We start from the raw sequence: 22,565 nt of genomic DNA, 5'->3' as shown, positions 1-22,565 counted from the left end.
CTGCACACCCCACACTAGGAATCGAGCCCACAACCCGGGCATGTGCCCTGACCAGGAATTGAACCATGACCTCCTGTCTCATAAGTTGACACTCAACCACTGAGCCACACCAGCCGGGCCCTCTCCCCAAATTTTAATCAAGAGCTTTACAAGAGGATCAAGCTGATGGACTTAGGTTTTTCCCTACATTCCAAGGTCAAATGTATGCAATGGCAGCAGAGGCTGAGGACAGGGGTTGAGATAAAGGCTGGTCTAAAAAATACCAGCTGACTCCTGACCAGTTGAGCTTTGGCTGCAGATCGATTTTACTCAAAGTCCAGACTCCGCTTCGTTCCGTGGCAGAGAAGAGGGTGGCACAAAGACGGAGCAGATGCAGCGAGCCCTGACCCCGTCCCGTTTGCCTCCCGCAGGAGCGGACGCACCAGCTGGTCGAGGGCGGGCGATATGACACGAGGGAAGATTTTACGGTGGTTGTGCAGCCGTTCTTCGAAAAAGTGGACCTGCCCAAGACCCCGGTAAAGAAAGCACGCACCGTGGAGAAATGGGAGGCGCAGGTAGCGCCCAGCTGTGTCTGAGCATTATCTGTGTTCCCCGACGTGTCTTAACACAGCTCCTCTTCTCTGCCCTGTGCCCAGGAGGGGCTGCCAGACAGCTCTTTCTTCGCGCCGGACTGTTTCCACTTCAGCAAGAAGTCTCATGCGCACTCGGGCAGTGCTCTCTGGAACAACATGGTAAGATGACCGAGGTCGGGAAAAACGTCCTTCCTCTGCTAAGAAAAAGACTCCAGCAAGCTTTCGCGGGACCTCAGAGGCCCGTCCCTCAGGCTGTGTGAGTTCCGGCACAGCAACGATAGTAGATCCATGTCTTTGTCTCTCACTCCCTTCTCCAGCCCTCACCCACAGCCTGACTTTTCCATTCTTACCACCTCTTTTCTCACTCCCCGCCTTCCTGCTTCTTGGTTTAGCTGGAACCTGTTGGCCAGAAGGCAAGACGGCATGATTTTGAAAGCAAGATCAATATCACATGTCCGAACAAGGTACAGTATACGCACATTCTTGCAACGGCTCCATCTGAAGCATCTTTTCCAGCCTTTTCACGTCGCATTAAGGTTTCTCAGTTCATTGTATACCACAGCTCTGTTCGCCTACTCACACATCCCAGGCTCTGGGTAACCACCCACAGTGCCCTATCTGGTTGGACTGTGATGGATGACAGCCCTGTGGCCAGGAGGCCCTAGAGCAGTGATGGTGAACCTTTTGAGCTCGGCGTGTCAGCATTTTGAAAAACCCTAACTTAACTCTGGTGCCTTGTCACATATAGAAATTTTTTGATATTTGCAACCATAGTAAAACAAAGATTTATATTTTTGATATTTATTTTATATATTTAAATGCCATTTAACAAAGAAAAATCAACCAAAAAAATGAGTTCAAAATGAGTGTCATAGGTTCGCCATCACTGCCCTAGAGGGCTCCTCCATCTCTTCCTGGCACAGCGAGCCCTGGCACAGCCCTGGGCTACGAGCTGCTCTTTCCAGGCAGAAAGAGGAACACACATCACCACCCAGATCTCATTGGGAAGGCGAGGGGGCGGGGAGAAGGTCAAGGGCAGGATGGGACAGAAGGACACTCCATCGCCATGTGGCCACTGTCTCCACAGCACTATGGGAAGAGTGAGGAACTGAGACCAGAATAACATCTGCTGGGATGGGGGTGGGCTGGTCATTTGGAAGCTGGAGCTGGGAAGACAGACATTAGCCAGGAAGGCAACGCGGATCAAGCCCCCATGCTCACTCCCATATTGTTGGGAGATTCTTGGGCCTCTGCAGCTGCTCCCTCGCCTCTGTGAGCTCCTCTGTGTTCCCAGCGGGTCCCACTGAGCTGGGCTTGCGTGAGGCAGGACCTCAGAGAGCCTGGCTTGTCTTGCCTGGGCAGGAAGGAGATCAGGCTGTTGCAGGGTAGGAGTGGCAGGGGGTGGCAAGGGGGTCTAGGGCGTAGAGACAGGGCTTGTATTAGAAGAGAGTGGTGCTCTGTTGGGAGGGGCAGGGTTGAGAAAGAGGTGACACAGCCGCCCAGCCAGCTGGGTGGGAGGTGAAGAGCAGACCTGGTCTTCCCAGGAGCCAGGGTTTATTCTAATTGTTCCTGTGAGTTCGGGTTGGGTCAGGGCTGCAGAGAGGGCCCCAGTGCGTCCTGGGAAGGAGCTCCAGGGTCAGCCTGGCAGGGAGGGGCTCCCAGTGTGGAGCGGGGAGGCCACAGGTGTTTAAGTGTTTGTGCTCAGAGTGGGCGAGCAGGAAGCAAGCCGGATTCACCGTGGTTGCTCACCCCCCTCTTCTCACAGGACTCGCCGTTTCTGAGCACCTACAAGAACAGCGTGCAGGTATCTGCCTGTTGCTTTCTTTCATCTCCCCAGCCAATGCATGGGGCGGCCCCTGAGCTAGGACTGGCCCAACAGGGTGGGTGAGAACAAGGGATTCACACTCTTTATAAAGTCCGTCCACCTACACCTCAGGCGGGGTGCAGGGCGGGGTAAGCTCCATCAATAGCAACCCAGAATGGGCCCAGCCTGTCAAATCGCAGCGTCAGCAAAAACATAGGTGAAGACCCCATCCTCCCCATAAAGCTGCTTTAAAAGCGGGATGGGGGGTGGGGGTGGGGTCATTTTGCTGATGCCCCCATTCTTGCATTAGTTGGTGGAGGGGTCTGCACTAGGGGTCTGCACTAGCAGATCCCGGGAGTGGCTGATGTTCAGAATCACCTCGGGAGCCTTCTTCAATGCCTTCTAGGCTCCTCCTAGGCAGAGGGGGCAGGAGTCTGTGTTTGTTAAAGCTCTCTTCGGGTCTGGCGCTCAGGTCCTTCCACCCCTGAGATTCACTCTATGCCCTTAGGGCCATGGGAGCCAGCTGCTGTGCGGGGACACAACCCCTTCGGCCTCACCGCCCACCTCAGGTGAGCCCTCGGCGATACACCAGGACCCAGGGCTCTCCACAGATCGCAGGAGCCAATGAATGTTCTGACAGCATTTTCCATACGTAATTCAGTGCCTGCTTCCTGTCTGGGCGGTCGCCTGGGACAAGTCCCTGATTTGTCTCCCTCTGCCCTGTGAGATGTCTCACCTGGCAGGCCCCAGGTGGCCAGGCCAGGAATTGTTCGCTGCCCTTCCAAGTCAGCCCCTTAACGGGAGCACAGGGAGGAGCCCTGTGACCTCCCATCCAGTGGCCTAGCCCGGTGGCCTGACCTCACTGAGGCCCAGAGGAGGGGCGTGGGGGTGCCACGGGAGTCCCAGGAGCGACCCAACTCTATGAGTTGTCCTGGGGCTCCGGGCTCTGCGATCCCTGTCGCCTGCAGGGCTGTGAAGCTCCCTGGAGGCTCTAGAAGGCACTTGGGGGCACAGGAAGGCCTGATCTGATTATTTCTCAGTTGTTGTTGGAAATCCAGAATCAGCTCCAAATGGGCTGGTCATCAGGCCCTGAACTGCATCTCAGATGGCGCAGTGCCCATCTGGTTGTGCACTGGGGTCACAGCTGGTATTCCACATGAGAGCTGGCACCACGGTGGTGGGATCTCGCCATGCCTTCTCTCCCTCCTTCCCATCTTGCCTCCTTCCCCCGCTCCCTCCCATCCTGCTTCCCTTCCTTCCTCCCTCCCATCCTTCCTTCCATTCCCTTTTCTTCCTCTCTCCCTACACCTCTCCCTCCCATAGGTCCAGGATTCTTGATGGGGCAAGTCTGTCCTTATATAACCCCTGCCTCAGAGCGCATGGACCCTCAGTCCTGCGAGGCCCCAGTGCCCCTGCGCTGGCTTTCCTGATCTTTCTTAAAGAAGCACTAGACTCCGACTGCAGCTTCCTTCCCGCAGACTCAAGTGTGCCCACTTGTCTCTCCAGTGCACGCCCTGAGACCTGCAGATATCCGAGTTGTGGCCGCTCTGGGGGATTCTCTGACTGTAAGGACTCGGGCCCCGGGTGGTGTGGGGGTGGCTGCGTCAGCTCCCGGTGCCAGTGCCAACTCCGGGGCCTGCGCTTCTGACCCCTGCAGTGTCCCCCTCTCTGCTCTGGCCTTGTCCATCTAAGAACATGGCGAGGGCTTGTTTCGCAGCCCCTTTCTCACTCGGGTGTGCAAAGGGAGGTCTTTTTCAGGAGTGAACTGAATTCTCTCAGGTAGTGGAGGGTTTAAACACCTAACTACACTTTTTTAACCATTGCAAAAATGCCACTGTGACTCAAAAAATCTCCTGCACCTCCCCGTGTGGGTGCACTTCTCCTTTGGATGATGCTTTACAAGCAGCTCATAACCCTTTCCTCTTTGCATCGCACGGAGAGCAGCAGCGGCTCCAGAGTTCCGAGAAACAGGGCTCTACCATCCCAGAGGGCCGCGGTCAGGCAGCTCTTCTAAAGCCATGGGTTGCCTTACAGAAGGTCCCGGGCAGGAAGTGGGGTGCGGGGGCGGGGGGGGAGGAGGAGAGAAGCGTACTGTTCATGAGAAATCTGCCCACTGCAGCCCACCCGGATCTATGACCTCTTCTTCGTGCTTAGGGGGAACTCCAGAGCACGATGCCGATAGTAATACCATAACCGTGTCTCCCATTCGTAAAGCACTTCAGAGGCGTTCCAAACCGATTTTTACAACTCTGATGCCATTTGGTCATGAGCAGAGCCCTGTCAGATAAGCCAGCCAGCCCTCTGTGCGGTGAGGGGGCAGCTGTGGCTTGCAGGCCGCGAGCCCAGCTTTCCTGACTCCCGTCCAGCGTTCTGCTCACGCGCGATGCGTGGGCTGGGAACCACCTGCACACCCGCAGCCTCCGCGCTCTCTCAGTTGCTGATTTCCCTGGGTTTTTGTGTGTTTCCTAAGGCTGGCAATGGAATTGGCTCCAAACCAGATGACCTTCCTGATGTCACCACTCAGTACCGGGGGCTGTCATATAGGTAATGTTAACCCTGACCCCCTCCCATCCCATGTTCACTCCCAGAGATGGGGGGGGGGGGTGTCTGTCTCCTGTAAATGCATAAATACCAAAGAGCTGGGACCAGGTCTGGAAGGGGCTTTCAGAAGAAAAACCTCCATGTATGTCTGCCAAATGTGACCATGCGGTGAGAAGAGAGACCTTTGACTATTGGTGACCTTTCTTTTTCTTTTTCTTTTAAATTGCGCAGAAAAAGCAAACCAGGGTACTTATCCGACTCCTGGCTCAGCAAATCCAACATGAAATGCACCCGAAAAACACCAGCTCTCTGAGTCTTCACCCACCTGTTTGCGTGTATATGTGCACCACGTCTCTGTTTACTGTCTATATGTATCCATTCGTGTCGGTCTATAGTCTCACCTCTGCCTTTACGTGTATGTACACACCTATACAGAAAACTCCACAATGCACTACACTTCGGGAGGAAATGACCAAGACAAAATCACAACCAACACACGTGGAATGAGGGGGCTGTATGGGGAACACAGGCAAATGCGTACGCTCATTCGGCAAGTGCTCTGTAGGAATAGAAGGTGGCCAAGTGCTACAGGGATGCAGAAGGGGGAATACCAACCTGGCTTCCCAGAGAAGGTGGGACCCCAGTCGTGTCTTGACAGATTAGCAATTAGGTAGGCGGAAAGGGAGAGAGAGAACTTTCCAGCCACAGAAGTAGAAGAGCAGGGGAGCGGTTAGATGTGGGTATTCTTAAGCTTCTTTCCTAATAAAGTTCGCATTGAAGCATGCTGCACAGTCATTGGCCATTAGCTCAGGATTCAGAGCAACTAGAACAAAGCCAGCCACGAGGGGGCAGAGTGCTAACAAGAAGCTGGGTGGCCCCGTAATGCGTTGGCCTCCTCCTCCCTTTCCTTCACAGTGAATTCAAATGATTCACTTCTGAGAAAGGGAGAGGGAACACTGGGGTGATTAGGGTTGTGACAGTTCTCTGGTCAACCCTGAGGACAGTCTCAGAGAGACAGGTTTGCCAGGTGAGAGAGGTGTCCCCACTCAGCCTGTAGCCACCCACAGAGAGGATCCAGGGTGTGGGTAGCATGAGGACATCACCCCGAGAGCTGAGGGAATCGCCTCCCAGCCCTGATGTCCCCTAGTTCCCACATACCTCAGCCAGGTAAGTGGTCACTAGCAGCCTCCCCTCCGGACCCCTGTGCCCCGAACGTTACTGAGGCTGCGAGAAACAGAAACGCCCGAGGGAGAGGAAGGAAGCCGAGCTTATTCCAACCCGGAAAAAGTCGGAGGCTGTGGCGGCTGCATTTAGTCTTAGCCAACGGAGGCCATGGCCTCACATCCCAGCGTGGGAAACAGAAAATAGATGGGGCAGGCCCCGGGTAATGGAGACGCTGGGCCTGGCGTGCAGTCGGGAAAGGGAGGTGATCTGCCCAATTTTACAAACCGTTCGGCTGCACAGGTTCTGAGAGTCAGATACACACAGGCCATCTTCTGCTAAACGTTCCTCTCTGCAGCAAGAGGAACAAGTGGCCGTTGTGTCGATTCTTCCTACAAATGAGGTCCAGTAGGAACTCATGTTTGTCTTGGAGTTCTCATTCCAAGGCCTCATCTATTCAATGGCTGCTAGCCCTTTAAACCCTTTGCTTCTAAATGTTTCAAATACCTGCCCCAAGATCCCCATGTGTTAAAGATGAAGCTCTGGGTCAGAGTCTGAGAGACAGCTTGGCACATGGTGGAATATATAGACTGTTCCCCAAAGTGTGTTCCAGGGAACACTAGCCCCAGCCACATTCCTGAAGAGGGAAAAATTCTTTGTATTTTTGGGGAAACAATACCTACTATATCCTTCCTCTGGGGAATTCACATGCATGTTAGCATATTAAAGGCTCTGAGATTATCTACAATGAAGAAAAATTTTTAAAATTGTATCTATTTAATCCAATGCTTCCTTAACCCCCAAATGCTTTCTTTGTTTGTATACCTATTAGCATCCCCTGGAAACTGTCCACATACTAGCCCAGCGATTTTTACCTGGTTTGCCACAGAAATTTTAAAACATGCAATACCTGACTATTTCGTCAGGGGGACTGACTTCTTTTCCCTTAGATTGTCAGTCATCACTGTGAATGAATCAAATGTAAACTTATTTTTTGTCAGATCGGCCAAAATTATATTTTTTGGTATGCCGAAGAATTTTAGTAATTAGCTTATGTGCGCCATAAGGTGAATAAAAGTTAAAGATCTCTGTACTAGACTAATCTGAGAAAAGCAATTTCCTGAAGTCAATAATGCTCCCAGATTGGAAATACTGGACAGTGAATGATCCTAGGAAAATTTAAAATGCAACTCGACACTCTTCCTCCAAGGGAAGTGGACAGGGTGGGCCTCAGGGAGTTGGACAGGGGAGAAGCAGACTCAGAATTCTTGGGAGGTGGGTGGCCATGAGCAAGAAGTTTGGCTGAGAATATTTCTGAGGCCCCTTGACCTGTGAGAATCATAGCTTCACGGTGTGGCAGGCCAGAGGTCTTTAGAGCATTGCCTTTTCTTCTGTTGAATTCAGTTTGCTTGTTGGACACCATTCAAAGGACCAAAATAAAATTTACTTACCAGAAAATGCATTTCTTTGTCTTGTTAATGAGTTCAGCCTCACATTACTGAAACTCCCTCGGCCAGTGTTACTGAGCATCCACTCTGCGTTTCCCTGCACTGTGCTGGCAGCCGAGGAGCAAGCCCAGCCGCTGAGCTCATGGTGTAATATTGAGCTCATGGTGTAATACCCATTACATGAGTCTGCAGTTCTCCTGTAGACTAGCTGTTCATATGGATCCGTTTTCGTTCATGTTTCACATCGTTCTGATCAAAATGAGGGCTTAAACTTCCCGTTCCATATTTATTCGTATAATTCTCTTTCCTCCTGGAAATGTTTACTCTAAAATGGGCTCAGAGAGAGAGAGATTTCCGTAGCCTATTGGTCTTGATCAGCTACAACACTTACTTTAGAATAAAGATACCTTTTATAGTAGGAAGTACTTGACCTGTGTGTTTATGTATGTCTGTTTATGTTTCCATGTTTATTGAAGGAAAAAAAGAAGCAGAGTGAGAACACAGTGATTAGAGAAAGTGCATGATTTATCGTTTTCTTGGAAGTGTGGAGTATTCTGATTTAGCGCTTTTAGTTCAAAGAAAGAAGGACCAGAAGCAGCTAAAGCACAGCTTGGTGCAGAACTGGAAAAGAATCAGAAGCTCATACAAATGCCCAGCCACCGGCCATGTTAGGTTCAGACATTTTTTGGGAGGTGGGAGAGAAAAACCTGAGTGAGGTGGAAGGGCAGGGCTCACCTGGCTTCTCTCTCTCCACGACCAGGGACTGCTGAGCATTTGGCTTAAGTGAGCCCTTCACCACCCTGGTATGAAAGTCAACTTCATTCCAAGCGTTCCTTGAGTAAAAAACAGCCATGATTTTGACTCATGGCCTGTGCTCTGGAAGCCTCTCCTAGTGGGCTGGATGCTAAACACTGTGTTTTCATGATCTATTGGTCTAGACCCGTCGTCGGCAAACTCATTAGTCAACAGAGCCACATATCAATAGTACAGCGATTGAAATTTCTTTTGAGAGCCAAATTTTTTAAACTTAAACTATATAGGTAGGTACATTGTTATTAACTTAATTAGGGTACTCCTAAGGCTTAGGAAGAGCCACACTCAAGGGGCCAAAGAGCCGCATGTGGCTCGTGAGCTGCAGTTTGCTGACCACGGGTCGACTAAGGCTGGGATTGAGGAGGGAAGTGCAGGAAGAAACAACAACAGTAAATGCAGTACATCTGACCATTGGACTTTGTTAAAATAGGTATACTTCTCTCCATCCCACATATATTCAATTTTAATGCAGGAAAGGAAAGGAGATTTTGAGTGTGACTTAGGATTAGATTGAAGGCCAGGAAACTGTTAGATGAGATGAAATTAGACTAGTGTGAGATTGACCTCCACACTAGACAGAAAGTTTATCCATTTTCTGAAGGTTTCCAGCTCAAGCTGTTTTTTGTTACCTGTATGGGTTTTAGTAGCCGTTAGAAACGGAACCTTAGCTTTCTATTCTGTAAAATGGAAATCGTGGCATCTACCTCATAAGCTCGGGAAATGTGAGATAACTAATGCAGAGAGTCGAGTTCCTGGCTGGACACATAGTAGATATTCAGCTAAGTTCTCTCCCTCTTGATTTGTTGGAGAGAAGAAATAGCTCTCTTTTGCCTTCAAATCCTGGATTTGGGGGGAACCAACCCATTGGGGAATTCAGATTTGCTCAGAATCCCTCAAACACAAAGAGACAGGTGGGTCTGGCACATCTGATGGCATGGATGCTAAAAACAAAAAAAACATACCTATGTACTGATGTGATCTCACTGGCTTACTCCCTACAGTTCAGGAGGAGACGGCTCCCTGGAGACCGTGACCACCTTGCCGAGTAAGTAACCACCAGGGGCTTGAGTCTGTCCGCTCCTTGAATCTGACCCTCGGGTGTCTTGAGATGCTTCTCAGCTAAGAAAGGAGGAAGTGGCGTCTTCCTTTGACTGCTATTGACCTGGGAGGAGGGGCTTGCTGACAAGTAAATACACTGAGAGTCCCGTCTGGGTAAGGGTCATTCTCTGGTCAACATAAATGAATTATGATAGTTTTTAGACACATTATTTGGAACTCCACGAACCTGCCTGATCTAACAGAGCTCTCTGCGGAACAGCAATGACGCTGTTAACTTGTGCTGCCACTGCCTATATATATATAATTGATTTTTTACAGAGAGGAAGGGAGAGGGATAGAGAGTAACATCGATCAGCTGCCTCCTGCACACCTCCTACTGGGGATGTGCCCGCAACCAAGGCACATGCCCTTGACCGGAATCGAACCCGGGACCAATCAGTCCGCAGGCCGACACTCTATCCACTGAGCCACACCGGGTAGGGCGCCACTGCTCCTTTCTCAGCTCTGCCTTCTGCACTCCTAACGAATGCCTCTGTTGCTTCAAAGCACCTGGGACAGAAAAGGCTGTATAAGTGAGGCATGCATTAAATTTTAAATGGAGATAATCTATGCATAACCAAGCACTGAATTAATATTCTGTAAAAAATAAAGACATGAGAGGAGAGGCATGTGGACAGGCGGCTTGCGGGGGTGGAGTAAACACTGTCTTTGAAGCCCAGAGACGTGGGGTCAAGCCCTGTCCTTTCTATGTGTTTGCCAAGTGACCAAGGGCAAGTCACCAAACATTCTGAGCCTCCGTTTCTCCAACTGGCCCAGAGTGTGAGGAGACAAGCAAATGGGACAGTGAGGGTTCTCTGAGCAATTCTCTGGGAATTGTAAGGAAAATAAAAAGAGAGAGAGAGAGCCGGGAGGCCCTTGCTGTCTTGGCCCATCCTGTCCTCTCCCCGGGCTGTGTGAGAGTGGTAGCGCAGCCCACTTTGGCGGCCCTAGACCGGAGGAGACCCCGGCCTTCCATCCTAAGCTCCGTGCCCCATTCTCCCCCTCTTCTTGCAGATATCCTTCGGAAGTTCAACAGAGATCTCACAGGCTACGCACTGGGCACGGGCAATGCCAATGACACCAACGCATTCCTCAATCAGGCTGTTCCGGGCGCGAAGGCTGAGTACGCATTTGGGGGGGACGGGGGGGTGGGAGGCACCCCCTTTCAGTGTAATACTGCCCTGCGTGTGCAAAGGGGGCATTTACGCACATGCAGCAGAGATTTGGGAGGCTCTCAGCGCTCCCTTCCCTGGCCGCCCTGTGCCTCGTAGAGAGGCTGGCGCTGGGGCAGGTCCCATGCTCCGAGGGCTGACCCCCTGACTTCACTCCTGTGCAGCATTTTCTCGTCATTGGACTAACTGACCAGCCTTAGCCAACGTTTTAAACTCCCCGTGGCGTGATGGCACTAGAGAGGCTCACTCTCCCCAAAGCCTGACCAGTGGCAGTTCCCCCAGAGGGGGGCCTAGCAAAGGGATGGGCAAGCCGGAGCCTCCTTCCTCCGTGGCCGGAGGCTTCGGGGCAACATGTCACGGCCTGTCACTAGCCACTGCGGAGCTGACAGGAAACGCCGCCGAGAAGCCGGAGGCAGCAGAAGCAGAAGTGCTCAGCCTCCCAGGACCATCACCCAAGGAGGTCCCAGGGTCCCAGCAGCCTGGGTTCCCTTATTTCGGCCCCGGCGGCTGTGCTTTTGTCACACTGTCATCTTCTTACTGACGCCCATGCCCTCAGGTTGATGGGCACAGCCCCGGACCTGTTTCCTGAGCCTGGGTAATGGGAATAGGGGCAGACGGACCCACCGCCGGGTCCCAGATCACCGTGCTGTGGATCCATCCCATAGGGCCCTGAACTCGTGGGAGCTCGGGATGCCCGGGATCCAGTCCTTTCGTAAATTATAAACCTGCACCCGTGTGCAGTGTGATTTATTCTCCTTTTATTTCTGAAAGCATTTAGATAAGTTTATTTTTTAAAATAACGTATACTTAAGAGAAAAACCACAGCCACTGGGGGAGAGGAAACCACTCTGTCAGGAGGAGCATTTTATAGTTCCTGTGCCTGAGCATCACACTGTGAGCTTCCTGGCAGCCAGGGCAAAAAGAGGAAGCATGCCAAAGCTCCAAAGATCTAATTTCAGGAGCTCAACCAGTCCTTCAAAGGCAACACGTTGTTTCCTAGCATGGAATCCTAAAAGGTGCTTTGCATGCGTGGTTCTAGAAAGGTGATGATAACAATCAGAATTGGCAGTTCCTTTGACTACAGCTTTAGGACAAACACTCCATTGGCTTTTCAAAGGGTTATTGGTTGTGATAACTCTCCAGAACAGGCAAGGAGCTTCTGTCCCTGAGCCACGGAGCCTCTGCCAGCTCACACAGTGGGGCTTCTGCCCTGGGAACCTCCAGGACAGGCCCTTCAGGAGGGAAAACCCAGGCACTGTTCCTGAACAGGACCCATTTCCTCTCCTTTTCAGGGAACTTACAAGCCAAGTCCAGACTCTGGTGCAGCGGATGAAAGATGATCCCGTGAGTCCGATTTAGGGTTACTTTTAAACACTAATTTTCTAACCCACAAAAGTCCCCAAACGGACTAGTATGCTATGAAAACAGTGAGCCCCCTGCCACTAGACGCATTCAAGCAGCGGTAGGGAGGCCCTCATTGGACACCCTTCAGAGGAGATCGTGTCAATGCGGAGAGGTTTGTGGCTGATCACCATGACCTTGAATGTCCCTCCTAAGATTCCGTGACCTATAAATAAACCCCTAAAATCCCTTCAGCTCTGCGATTCTGGTTTTATTATTTCAAGCAGACAAGGAAGTCTTAGCGCTGTGGTGTTTTGCATTTGTTTGTTGGAAATCATCAAGCATTTTCCTCCCTCTGTGCAGAGAGTAAATTTCCATGAGGACTGGAAGGTCATCACGGTGCTGATTGGAGGCAGTGACTTATGTGACTACTGCACGGATTCGGTAACGGGGGCCGGGCCTGCTCATGTCTCCTGACTTCGACCTGTAGGCTTGGGAGCTCCTCTTGGAGGACAATCCTTACAATCAACCCTCGGATTGCACAACCACACCTATGTGTGTGTGCACGGGCACACTCCTTACCCCATGACCCTCAGGTTTCTGGCTGCACCTCCATGCCCCAGGTCGTGTGAGGGTAGCAGGTGGCAGATTGATGGTGCTTCTACCCCGCCCCCCTTTCAATTCCTAAGAATTCAGAAAGAAAAAGACTGGAACCCCCAAGAAGTTAGAAGGAGGACTCTCTATTTCTGCCCCTGAACGTAAGCTCCGACTGAAGGTTCCAGCCTTCTGCTGGCCCATCTTTGATAATAGAGATGAGCTGGTGACAGCTAGAGGCCAGAGGAAGAACAAGTCCTTCGGGCTGGAGCCGAGGGGGGCCTTCACCTCCCCCCCCCCACCCCGCCCTCTCCTCTTAACCAGCTCCTCCTCTCCCTCCTGTCTCTTCCCAGACTCTCTATTCTGCAGCCAACTTTTTTGACCGTCTCCGCAATGCCTTGGACACCCTGCATAGAGAGGTGGGTGGCACGGCTCAGGCACAAAGAGGGTGAAGGTGGATGCGGGAAAGAAGGTGCAGGCTCCTTCCCTTTCTAGAGGCTGGGGCCTGCACACAGGCAAGCCTCGTTGCATTTGGAATCAGCCCAGAAGGATCTCAGCTTGACAAGGGAAGGCAGTGTGGGTGCTAATTGTCCCCACAACCTGTACCTGGGACATTCCCTGGGGGCAGCAGCTGGGTGACTCCCAGGCTGGGCACTGAATTCTGGGCCACACAGTGTGTCCAGAACAGGCCCTTCCCTGGTCCAGTGCCCAGCAATGTGCTCTGTCCCCACCCCCGGCAGAGGCAAGCCACTCTGACCACCAGGCAGTTCTCAGGGTGGCTGAGTCCAGACCTGCTCAGCAGAGTTAGTCCAGGTTGGGCCAGAGCGGTGGTTCTCAACCTTGGCTGCACATTAGGATCACCTGGGAATCTTTTTAAAATCCTGATTTCTGGGTCTCATCCTCCAGAAATTCTGTTTCTTTGTTACTAATGTTGTGGCCCCACCCCATAACAAAGAAACAGAATTTCCGGAGGATGGGGCCCAGAAATCAGGATTTTAAAAAGGTTTCCAGGTGATTCTAATGTGCAGCCCAGAGAACCACTGGGCTAGAGAGAAATGGTCAAAGGTACCTATCCCACTAAAGCTGACAGATTTGGGTTCACTAACTGATGGCTGAGCGGAGCTGAACTCGCAGCATTTAGACTTGGGTCTGCCACCTCTTCCCATTGCAGGGGGCGCCCTTCACGCTGCAGCCATGTGGGCGCATGGCCAGCAGGATCCCAGGTGAAAGCCCAGTGTAGTGCTTCCCCAAACTCCACTCAGCAGCTGGAGGGAGGAGCCCCTGGAGCCCCTCTCTTACCCCCGGCCTTGTTCTCAGGTGCCCAGGGCCCTGGTCAACCTTGTGGACTTCATGAGCCCCAGTGTCATGCGGCAGGTGTTCCTGGGAAACCCAGACAAGTGCCCAGTGCAGCAGGCCAGGTAGGCAGGTGCTGGCTGCCCTCGGCTGCAGGCGCGCTCACCCCTGGTCTGGCTCATGCAGCGCTAACTCCTTTGGGTCTTTGTGACTTGGTCTGTTCATGTGCCCCAGTCTATAAAGGGGGCCTTGTGCCAGGGCCACCCCTTTTTGGGAGGTTGGAGCCATGACTCACCCCTTATCCAACCTCAGGGTGTCAGCAGGGTGTCTGTGATATGAGGGAACCCCAGGGGAGAGGCCAGCTGGGGCAAAGGCTAGTGCTTGAGGGACGGGGTGCCCCAGCCTGTGGGGGGACAGCATGGGATGGCGAAACTGAAGCAGAAGATGCCGTATATGTTCACTTATTTATGTAACAAGTACTTGTACAGAACTTACTGTGAACTAGGCACTGTCCTGAGTGTTTGAGAGATAGTATCTCTCTCTTTTTTAAAAATTGATTTCAGAAAGGAAGGGAGAGGGCGAGAGAGAGATAGAAACAGCAATGATGAGAGAGAATCATTGACCAGCTGCCTCCTGCATGACCCCCTCCCCCACCCACTGGGGATCGAGCCCACAGCCCAGGCATGTGCCCTGACCAGGAATCGAACCATGACGTCCTGGTTTATAGGTCAATACTCAACCACTGAGCCACGCCATCTGGGCTGATAACATGAAGTGCATTTTATGGGCATGAAATAATTCATAACAAAATAAACGACACACTGGGCACTAGCGCCAGCTAAGGAGGTGTCTGAGGGCCTGAGCATGGGAGGCCCAATATCAAAGGATGCGTATTTTATTTATAAAAATTAAACCTGGCACTGTCATTGCCTAAATTCATTTGCTTCTGGCCCAGCGCCTGCAGAGCACCACTTGTGCTCTATGCATACAAGAGGGTGCTCATCCATGTACCCTTGGGACCTTATCCAGTCTCTGGGTCAGGCCTGAAACCCGCCCCCTCAGCACGTGCGTCAGAGCCTCAGGCACAGGGGCTCCTAAGCCCGGGCTAAGTGAGCTGCTGGTGCAGCGGAACCCGCCCTGACCAGAGCCCCGGCTCCGGGCCCTCCTGCCTCCCTCTCTGTGCAGCGTTTTGTGTAACTGCGTGCTCACCCCTCGGGAGAATTCCCTGGAGCTGGCCAGGTTGGAAGCCATCACCAGAGCCTACCAGGTGAGACAAGAAGGCACCATTTGGTGTGTTGTCCCCACACTCACTGAACACACCAGCCCAGAGCCCCCGAGGGGAGGGAGGCACACAGGGGAGGGAAGAGCTGTTCAGGGTTTGAGGGGGGACTTCACCATCGAGGCCCCTTCCTCAGCCGCACCTGGCTGAGGCGTCTCAGGTACCTGGTTGGAGTGGGTCCAAAGGCGTCTAGGTGGCAAAGCCCCATGGCCCAACGCTGGGCCTGAGGAGGACAAAAGCCTTGGATGCCCCATGGGACCCCCTTCCCCTCCCCTGCACCTGGGGGCCCAGCTGCCCCCTCACCTCCTCAGCAGGTGGAGCGGCTGCAGGTCCCCAGCCTGGGGGCTCTTTGGAGACTCTCCCCAGGCTTCTATTCCTTGTGGGACTTTCTGCCTGTCCCTTCAGAGCTTGCAGTTCACTTAGAAGCAAAACAACAAGGTGGCCCAACCTGTTTCCAATTCTCTGGAAAGAGCTTTGCAATCAAATGTGTTTGCCTGCTCAGCTCAAGGGAAGGGCTGAGGCAGCACCACCACCCCCATTTCCCAGGGAGGTGGAGCTCTGCCCACCCTTGCCCCAGTGGGCTCTTGGACCACCTAGGGCCTGTGCTGAAGGCACCCATGGGTGTGTCCCCAGAGCAGCATGCTTGAGCTGGTGGAGTCAGGCCGCTACGACACGCGGGAGGACTTCTCCGTGGTGCTGCAGCCCTTCTTCCACAACACCAGGCTCCCCATCCTGGAGGTACGTCCCTGCCCTTCCCCATGGGGCTCCCGCAGGGAAGAGGAAAGTCAAGGCAGAAATGCCACGTGCTTCCGTGAGAGTGAATAAAATGGGAAAGACACAGGCAGCTCTCCAGGCGCAGGTCTGGTGAGAGCGGCCTCCCGCAACAGCTGAGCTGCATTCTCAGAACCAGCCTGATGTGGGAAAGCAGCCTCAGTTTTATTGAGCTCTACTATATGCCAGGCCCTGTGCTTGCCACAAGTACCTTTTGAGGTGAGTTTTATTATCCCCCTATAGCCGAGGCTCAGAGATATGAAGTAGCCTTCCTAAAATCATGTAGGAAATACAGGACACAGAGGCAAGTTTTGAACATGTCCGGCTCCAGAATACTCCCTTTCTGCCACATACACATGGCACTAAACTCATAAAGGAGGGCCCTGGGTATTCAGTGTCCACCCCTGGCTTGCTTTGCACCTGACACTCCCACTCTGAGCAGAAGAGCTGTGAGTGGACCCGGGTGAGGACTTGCTTCTCTCCACCTGGGTATCCAACCTAAGGGCCTCACCTAATTGGAGGGAGCTTTGAGCAACCTTGAATGCCTCAAGAAAGCAGAAGCTGGCACACTGCCCTGGTATTGGCTTTGCCCAGACCTGCCCTGAGGGTGGGCCCCATTCTCCCCACCAAGTCCACCGGGACCACCTGGTCAATGGCTGGGAAGTAGCTTTTCCCAGCTGGCTGGTCAAGACTCCCTTAAGGACTAGATCTCATTCCCCCAAGCATGGCATGGGCTAGGGCTGTGGTCGGCAAACTGCGGCTTGCGAGCCACATGCGGCTCTTTGGCTCCTTGAGTGTGGCTCTTCCTAAGCCTTAGGAGGACCCTAATTAAGTTAATAACAATGTACCTACCTATATAGTTTAAGTTTAAAAAATTTGGCTCTCCAAAGAAATTTCAATCGTTGTACTGTTGATATTTGGCTCTGTTGACTAATGAGTTTGCCGACCACTCAGCTAGGGCATCACACCAATTTGCCTAAAAACAAATATGATACTTTTTTTGTTAAATAAGGGAAATTGTGGGGCCAGAAGGATGGTGGGGTTTGGGGTCACCTAAGCCTATTGATCTGTGGGATTGCTCTGATGTCCCTCTTGAGGTGATCAGGCCCTGCCCAGTGGCTCAGAGCACCCCTAGGTGAGAAGGGTGTTGAGGGGTCAATCAGGGGTCAGACCAGTCCTCTGGGCCAGCAGGATCTTGAGGAAGTCTATTTCTCTCCTCCAGGATGGGCGCTTGGATATGTCTTTCTTCGCCCCCGACTGCATCCACCCAAGTCAGAAATTCCACTCCCAGCTCTCCAGAGCCCTTTGGGCCAATATGGTAAAGTGAGGTGTCCCCGTTTCTCTGGGGTTCTAGTCTAGATCAAAGCACGAGCCCCCCCTAGATTGGAGCTAGTTCGTGGCCTCCCTTGGCCAGCAAGGTATAGAGGAGCAGTGGCTGGCACAGCTGTACATGTCTATGGCCTTGAAAATACAGAGTCCTGAAGACCCCAGGATTAGCCACACCCTCTCCTCTGTGCCAATGAGGGACTCGTACATGATTGCAAAGCAGAACCCTCCCGTATATTCAACATCTTCTATGTGCCGGGCACTAGGCTGGGCAGTTTACGCCATGTTGCCTCATTGAGGCTTCTCAACAGCCCTGCTGTATCATGAATGTATGAGGAAGCTGAATCCTAGAGAAGCTAAGAGATGTGCCCAATATCACACCGCTGGCAAGAGGCAGAGCCAGGAGTGGAAGCCAGAGCTTTCCCACGCAGGGAGATGTTCATTTCCGTGTAAACAAATGAGTACACCTGTGTGTCTCTCTCCTTCCCCAAACAGCTCGAACCACTAGGAAGGAAAACGGATACCCTGGACTTGACAGCAGATATACCCCTCTCCTGCCCCACGCAGGTAATGAGGGGGGACCTGCCGCATTCCTCCCCAGCAGCCCAGAGCGCTGACCTCACCCTTCCCGCTTCATGCTCCTCCCCAGCTTCCTCCCTGCCCATCTGCCCATCAACTGGAAGCAGGTGGACTTTGGAGGACGGAAGGAAGGGGATGAGAATGGGAAGGGGAGAAGCACGTATTTCTTTGGGTTGAGGATGAGGGTGGGGAAGGTGGATTCTTGAGCAGGGGAGTCAGGAAGCCAGAAGGATGACAAGGTTCGTTGTAGCAGCGGCAGGTGGGGCAGAGAGGAAAGTCAGACTGCAGGGGGAGGCCAAGCGGGAAGCCAGCAGGTCAGAAGTTGTGGTTAGTGGTTGTAGAGCCTGAATTGGGGGTTCCTAGCAGAAAGGGGGTCAAGAGGACAGCCCGGGAGCTGTGTGGAGCAGGGCAAGTCGCAGTGGCCTCTGTGAGGGCTCAGGTGAGGACTTGGCTCCTTTTAAGGAGGAAATGTACGTGGTTGTTCAACTTGACCCTGGGGCTTGGGTAGAGGCAAGTTCATGTTCCCACTGCCTTCAGCTCTCCCTGCTAGGCCCTGTCTCATGACTTTTTAACCAAATAAGGCCGAGGCCCGAGAGTCCTCAGCGGCAATAGAAGCAGAGGGGCCTGACCCAATCTGGTCCCTGGGTTTCCCTCCTGGGTCGGCTGCATCACCAGCTCCCACCCTCCAGGCAGGACAGGGAATGGCCCTGCAGCTATCCCATGTGTCTGCCAGGGCTCCCGAGAGGGTGGCCCTGGGACCCCCGCTCCCTGTCTGCAGCCCAGGCTCAGCCTCTGTGCCATCAGCCTCGTCAGAACAAGAGTGGTGGGAAGAAGGAATGCGGAAGTGAGGGCAGTGGCAGCAGAGGGATCGGTTGCTGGGTCTGGTTCTTGGAGCAAAGGAGATAGTCCAATCATGTAACAACCAGTGCACCGTGGATGCCTCCACTCAAAGGCCAGCTGCTGGCCAAAAGGCTGGGAGGCCCAGAGGACCCTGCTGTGCCAGGTGTAAATGGTTTAATGCTAAGTCCTGAGCATGGCTCAGGAGTCCTAGGGGAGGAGCCAGGCCACCTGTGTAGTGGGGGTACTTGGGGACTCAGAGCAATGTTTCAATATTATTACCACCCCTATGGTCATACTGAGCATCAGCCACGGATGTTCACTCTGCCCATTCAACCTTCCATTAAATAGTAAAAGTAATAGCAGCCCATTCCAGGGGTCTGTCATGGCTCTTCCTCCCCACAAACATTTGTCAAGTACCAGGTTGGAGCCTCGGCACTGGGTCACCATGGCCTCAAGGGGACCTCTGCCACTCTCTGCCCCACCCAGGCCAGGCAAGGAGCCCCGACAGGGTGCCGCTCCACCAACACTCAAGCCACGGTGGGCTCTGCTCCTCCTCCTGGGCAGAGCCTGGCTAGGCCTGGGTGAGCAGAGGAGAGCAAATCCAACCTCCTGGAGCCCTAGAAGCCCAGCCTGGAAGAAGCGGTTGCCAGGCAACCCCAGGGCCCATTCCCAAAGGCTCCATCTGTCAGCTAGCCCCATCTCACCGCACCAGGCAATGTAGCATTCTGTGTTCCTCAGGTCCCATCTGCTCCCTCCCGTGTGCCTGGGAGCTATATAAAGTCCACCAGCATCTCGGTGTGAGCTGACGGGCCAGGCAGCACGTATTTTAGTCCTAGCTGTGTCTAAACATAGAGGCGACAGGCAGGACCCAGCCGGGAGGGATGCGAGCAATGGGGAGCTTTCTCGGACTCCTCCCTGCTCCTCCCCTGCCCCAGGCAACTGCAAGTGCATTCTGTCCGGCCAGGTCAGGCCCTTAACACTCCATGGATTTCTAATGGACTTTCGGGTTGGACAAATGATTTCACAGCCAGCTTTTCAATAGCCACTGTGTGGACTGTGACTATGGGCCCCTTCCGGCCTGCATCACCTCTCTGCCCACTCCTTCCCTAACTCAGGAAGCTGGTGGTGGCTCCTTGGACTTGGAAGAAAGCAGCTGAAGACCATCCCAGTCCTTTCTAAGCTCTTACTCATCGTGCTCTCTCTGAGCATTTGACGGTTAACTCTCTCCTCCATGAGTTTCCTGGATGCGGAAGCACCCCATTGTTCTGTTTTCTAGTTGTTGCCCTTTGCTGGGGTCCAACCCCAGCGGGTCCAGGGGTCCCCAAAGGTGTGGACGGAGTCGGCGAAGAAGAGATGACATGGAGACAGCGTTAAGTTGATCAGCAGCCTAGCCAGGATCTCTAGCCAGGATCTCCAGCCAAGTTCTGGTCTGGATCTCCAGCGAAGTTCTGGTTAGGATCTCCAGCCAGGTTCTGTGTCCATGTTCTCTTGCTAGGTTCTCCAGCCAGGTTCTGTCCAGGTTCTCCAGCCAGGTTCAGTCACCAGGTTCTAGTCAGGTTCTCTTGCCAATTTCTGTAGTCAGGTTCAGTCCAGGATCTTTTGCCATGTTCTCTCGCTAGGTTCTGTCTCTAGGTTCTGAGGCCAGTTTCTGTCCAGGAACTTTTGCCATGTTCTCTCCAGCGAAGTTCTTCTGTCTCTAGAGAATGTTCTGTGTAGGTTCTGTGCCTAGGTTCCGTCTCTCCTCGTTCTGTCTTCTTACATCTGTATTTATACCAGTTGATTCCAATCCTATCAATCTCTATTCCAAAGGTTAGGGCGTTTCTTATCTCCATTCCAGGGAGTAAAGATTATGTAGCTTAAGCATGATTGTTCGTAGTTAAAGTGATTAATTACCCACCTGGCACTTAGTTAAGAGGTTTTATTCCCTCCCTAACTTCAGGGGAAAATCCCTACCTGGGGAAACAACCTTTCTCAGAGAGGTGACCTTGGTTAAAACACATAGTGCCAAGAAGGTGAGCAAACATATTAAGAACAGTATGCCATATATGCCAGGTCCCTTGAAACAGCAAGCATGGACCGGCTCCCGGCAGCCCTTTCTTATCTCTTTTAAAATTTTTATTTATTGAATTTTTTTTAGAGAGAGAGGGGGGATATTGACTTGTTACCTTTATTTATGTATTCATTGGTTGACTCTTACATGTGCCCTGACCAGGGATCGAACCCGCAACCTTGGCTTTTGGGAACGACACACTAACCAACTGAGCCGTCCAGCCAAGGCACTTGTCTCTTTTAATGTCCCTCTTCTCTTCTTCCAGCCTTGAAAGTGTGGACATTCTCCAACTGTGTCTCAGCCCTGTTCTCTCATCTCTCTCTCCCCATCCCCTCACTCCGAGATTTGTCCATTTCCAGGGCTTCCCGTTAACTTTCTTTGCATGAGACGCCCCAGTCTGTGTCTTCATTTCTTTCTTTCCCAAACTCCCCTCTGTGTGTCTAACCCTTGAGAGCTGTTTCCCCTTGGATGCTCCATATGCTGTAAGGTTACTCAGACGGCAGCCTAAAGGGATGGTCAGGGTATCAGCTACGCAGGGAAACCAGACAGATGCACAGAGAGAGGCAGAGAAAGAGAAACCAAAATGATTTCCAGCGATATCACATCCAGTCTTTTATTTTTTAAAAAGCCGAGGTCTGTTGGATTCCATTATGCGTACTGTTTCATGGTGTTTCTATTTTGGATGACAGATGGGGGACACTGTTACCTTTTGAATGCTTTGGACTTCTAAACCTCCTGATCCTGCCCTGACCTCACCATCACCTCAAACTCAACAAGCTCTCATTCAAAAGCTAATTTTTGCGTATGAAGTGTTAAAATAGGAACTAAACATCTGTCTTCCCAAACCCTGTGCTCCCTAGGGCTTTCCTATGTCTGTCACTGTTGTGGTTTCCACCATTCTACAGGCACGGAACCTCATGCAGGAACCCTACCCTATAGCAGTCTTCCCTGCCCCTCCCACCTGCCCCTGCTTTCCATTCCCACCACCACCATCCTCCTACCCCCCTCCCGCCCCCCCCCCCCCCACACACACACACCCTGTTCAGATCCTTAGCACTTTGCATGTTAAAGGTCATCTGGTCCTACCTTCCCATCATAAAACAACAGGGAATTCTATAACCACAGGGTCTCAGCAGGAGGGCCGTGGAGTCCTGTTGATGTGATTCTCGTTGGATAAATGAATTCTTCTACCACATCCCTCCCAAGGCATCACCACAGCCTCCACTTACACATCTGTACTCTCCGGGCAGTGGCTACTCATGAACAGGTTGTGAAAGTAGCCTAGGAGGTCATGAACCAGCCCATTTGGGATGGGATGGGATGGGATGTCAGAGGTCATGGCTGCTATGTCCTCCTCCTCCTACCACCCTTCCCTGATCTTCTCCCTGAACCGTTTTTGGCAGAGCAGCCTCGCAATCCCTGCCTCACGTAGTAGGCATGCCTCATTGGAGCATGGCTCCTCTCCGGGGGGTGCCCAGACCTGCCTGTACACACTAGTTTGGTCTGAGCAGCACAGACAGAAAGCCAGAGGCACCACTCCTTCACGGTGGAACTTTAAACCTGGTGACACAGCCAAGACGAACGTGACCTTTTCCCGAAGCCTCTGACGCATGGTGCTGACTCACGTCAGGTGGCTGTCCTGGCTCTGCCCCCACCCCCAGGCAGGCCACACCATCTTTGCAAAGACTTCCTTGTGCTGGAATTTAATGGGCTTCACCTTCTGCTCACTGGTGTTCCCAACGGAGCCTAAGAGAGCCAATCAGATCAAACGAAGGCCTCTCTCTTCCGCGGCATCTGCTCAACCCCAGGCCTGTAAGCCACTCTGACTCATGCACGTACCAGCAGCCTCTGGTCAATAAAACAAGCCCTAGGCGCCCGGCCAC

General features: G+C 52.6%; 1 protein-coding gene across 1 annotated transcript in view; it reads left to right on the top strand.

The window, feature by feature from the left end:
• Positions 1-22,565, top strand: part of PLB1 (phospholipase B1) — a 133,890-nt gene that overhangs the window by 85,871 nt on the left and 25,454 nt on the right. Inside the window, exons 28-44 of the mRNA XM_036335004.1 lie at positions 411-515; positions 636-731; positions 965-1,036; positions 2,338-2,376; positions 2,885-2,945; positions 3,883-3,941; positions 4,847-4,920; positions 9,341-9,384; positions 10,452-10,560; positions 11,902-11,953; positions 12,314-12,394; positions 12,898-12,963; positions 13,862-13,962; positions 15,023-15,104; positions 15,750-15,854; positions 17,110-17,205; positions 17,709-17,780. Of these exons, the coding sequence (XP_036190897.1) occupies positions 411-515; positions 636-731; positions 965-1,036; positions 2,338-2,376; positions 2,885-2,945; positions 3,883-3,941; positions 4,847-4,920; positions 9,341-9,384; positions 10,452-10,560; positions 11,902-11,953; positions 12,314-12,394; positions 12,898-12,963; positions 13,862-13,962; positions 15,023-15,104; positions 15,750-15,854; positions 17,110-17,205; positions 17,709-17,780 (1,314 nt within the window). The remainder of the gene's footprint in view (positions 1-410; positions 516-635; positions 732-964; positions 1,037-2,337; positions 2,377-2,884; positions 2,946-3,882; positions 3,942-4,846; positions 4,921-9,340; positions 9,385-10,451; positions 10,561-11,901; positions 11,954-12,313; positions 12,395-12,897; positions 12,964-13,861; positions 13,963-15,022; positions 15,105-15,749; positions 15,855-17,109; positions 17,206-17,708; positions 17,781-22,565) is intronic.

The sequence above is a fragment of the Myotis myotis genome, unplaced genomic scaffold (assembly GCF_014108235.1).
Source record: "Myotis myotis isolate mMyoMyo1 unplaced genomic scaffold, mMyoMyo1.p scaffold_m19_p_14, whole genome shotgun sequence".
In the NCBI taxonomy this organism is placed as follows: domain Eukaryota; kingdom Metazoa; phylum Chordata; class Mammalia; order Chiroptera; family Vespertilionidae; genus Myotis; species Myotis myotis.
The sequence above is the reverse complement of the archived record's forward strand: the minus strand, read 5'-3'. Positions and strand labels throughout refer to the sequence as shown.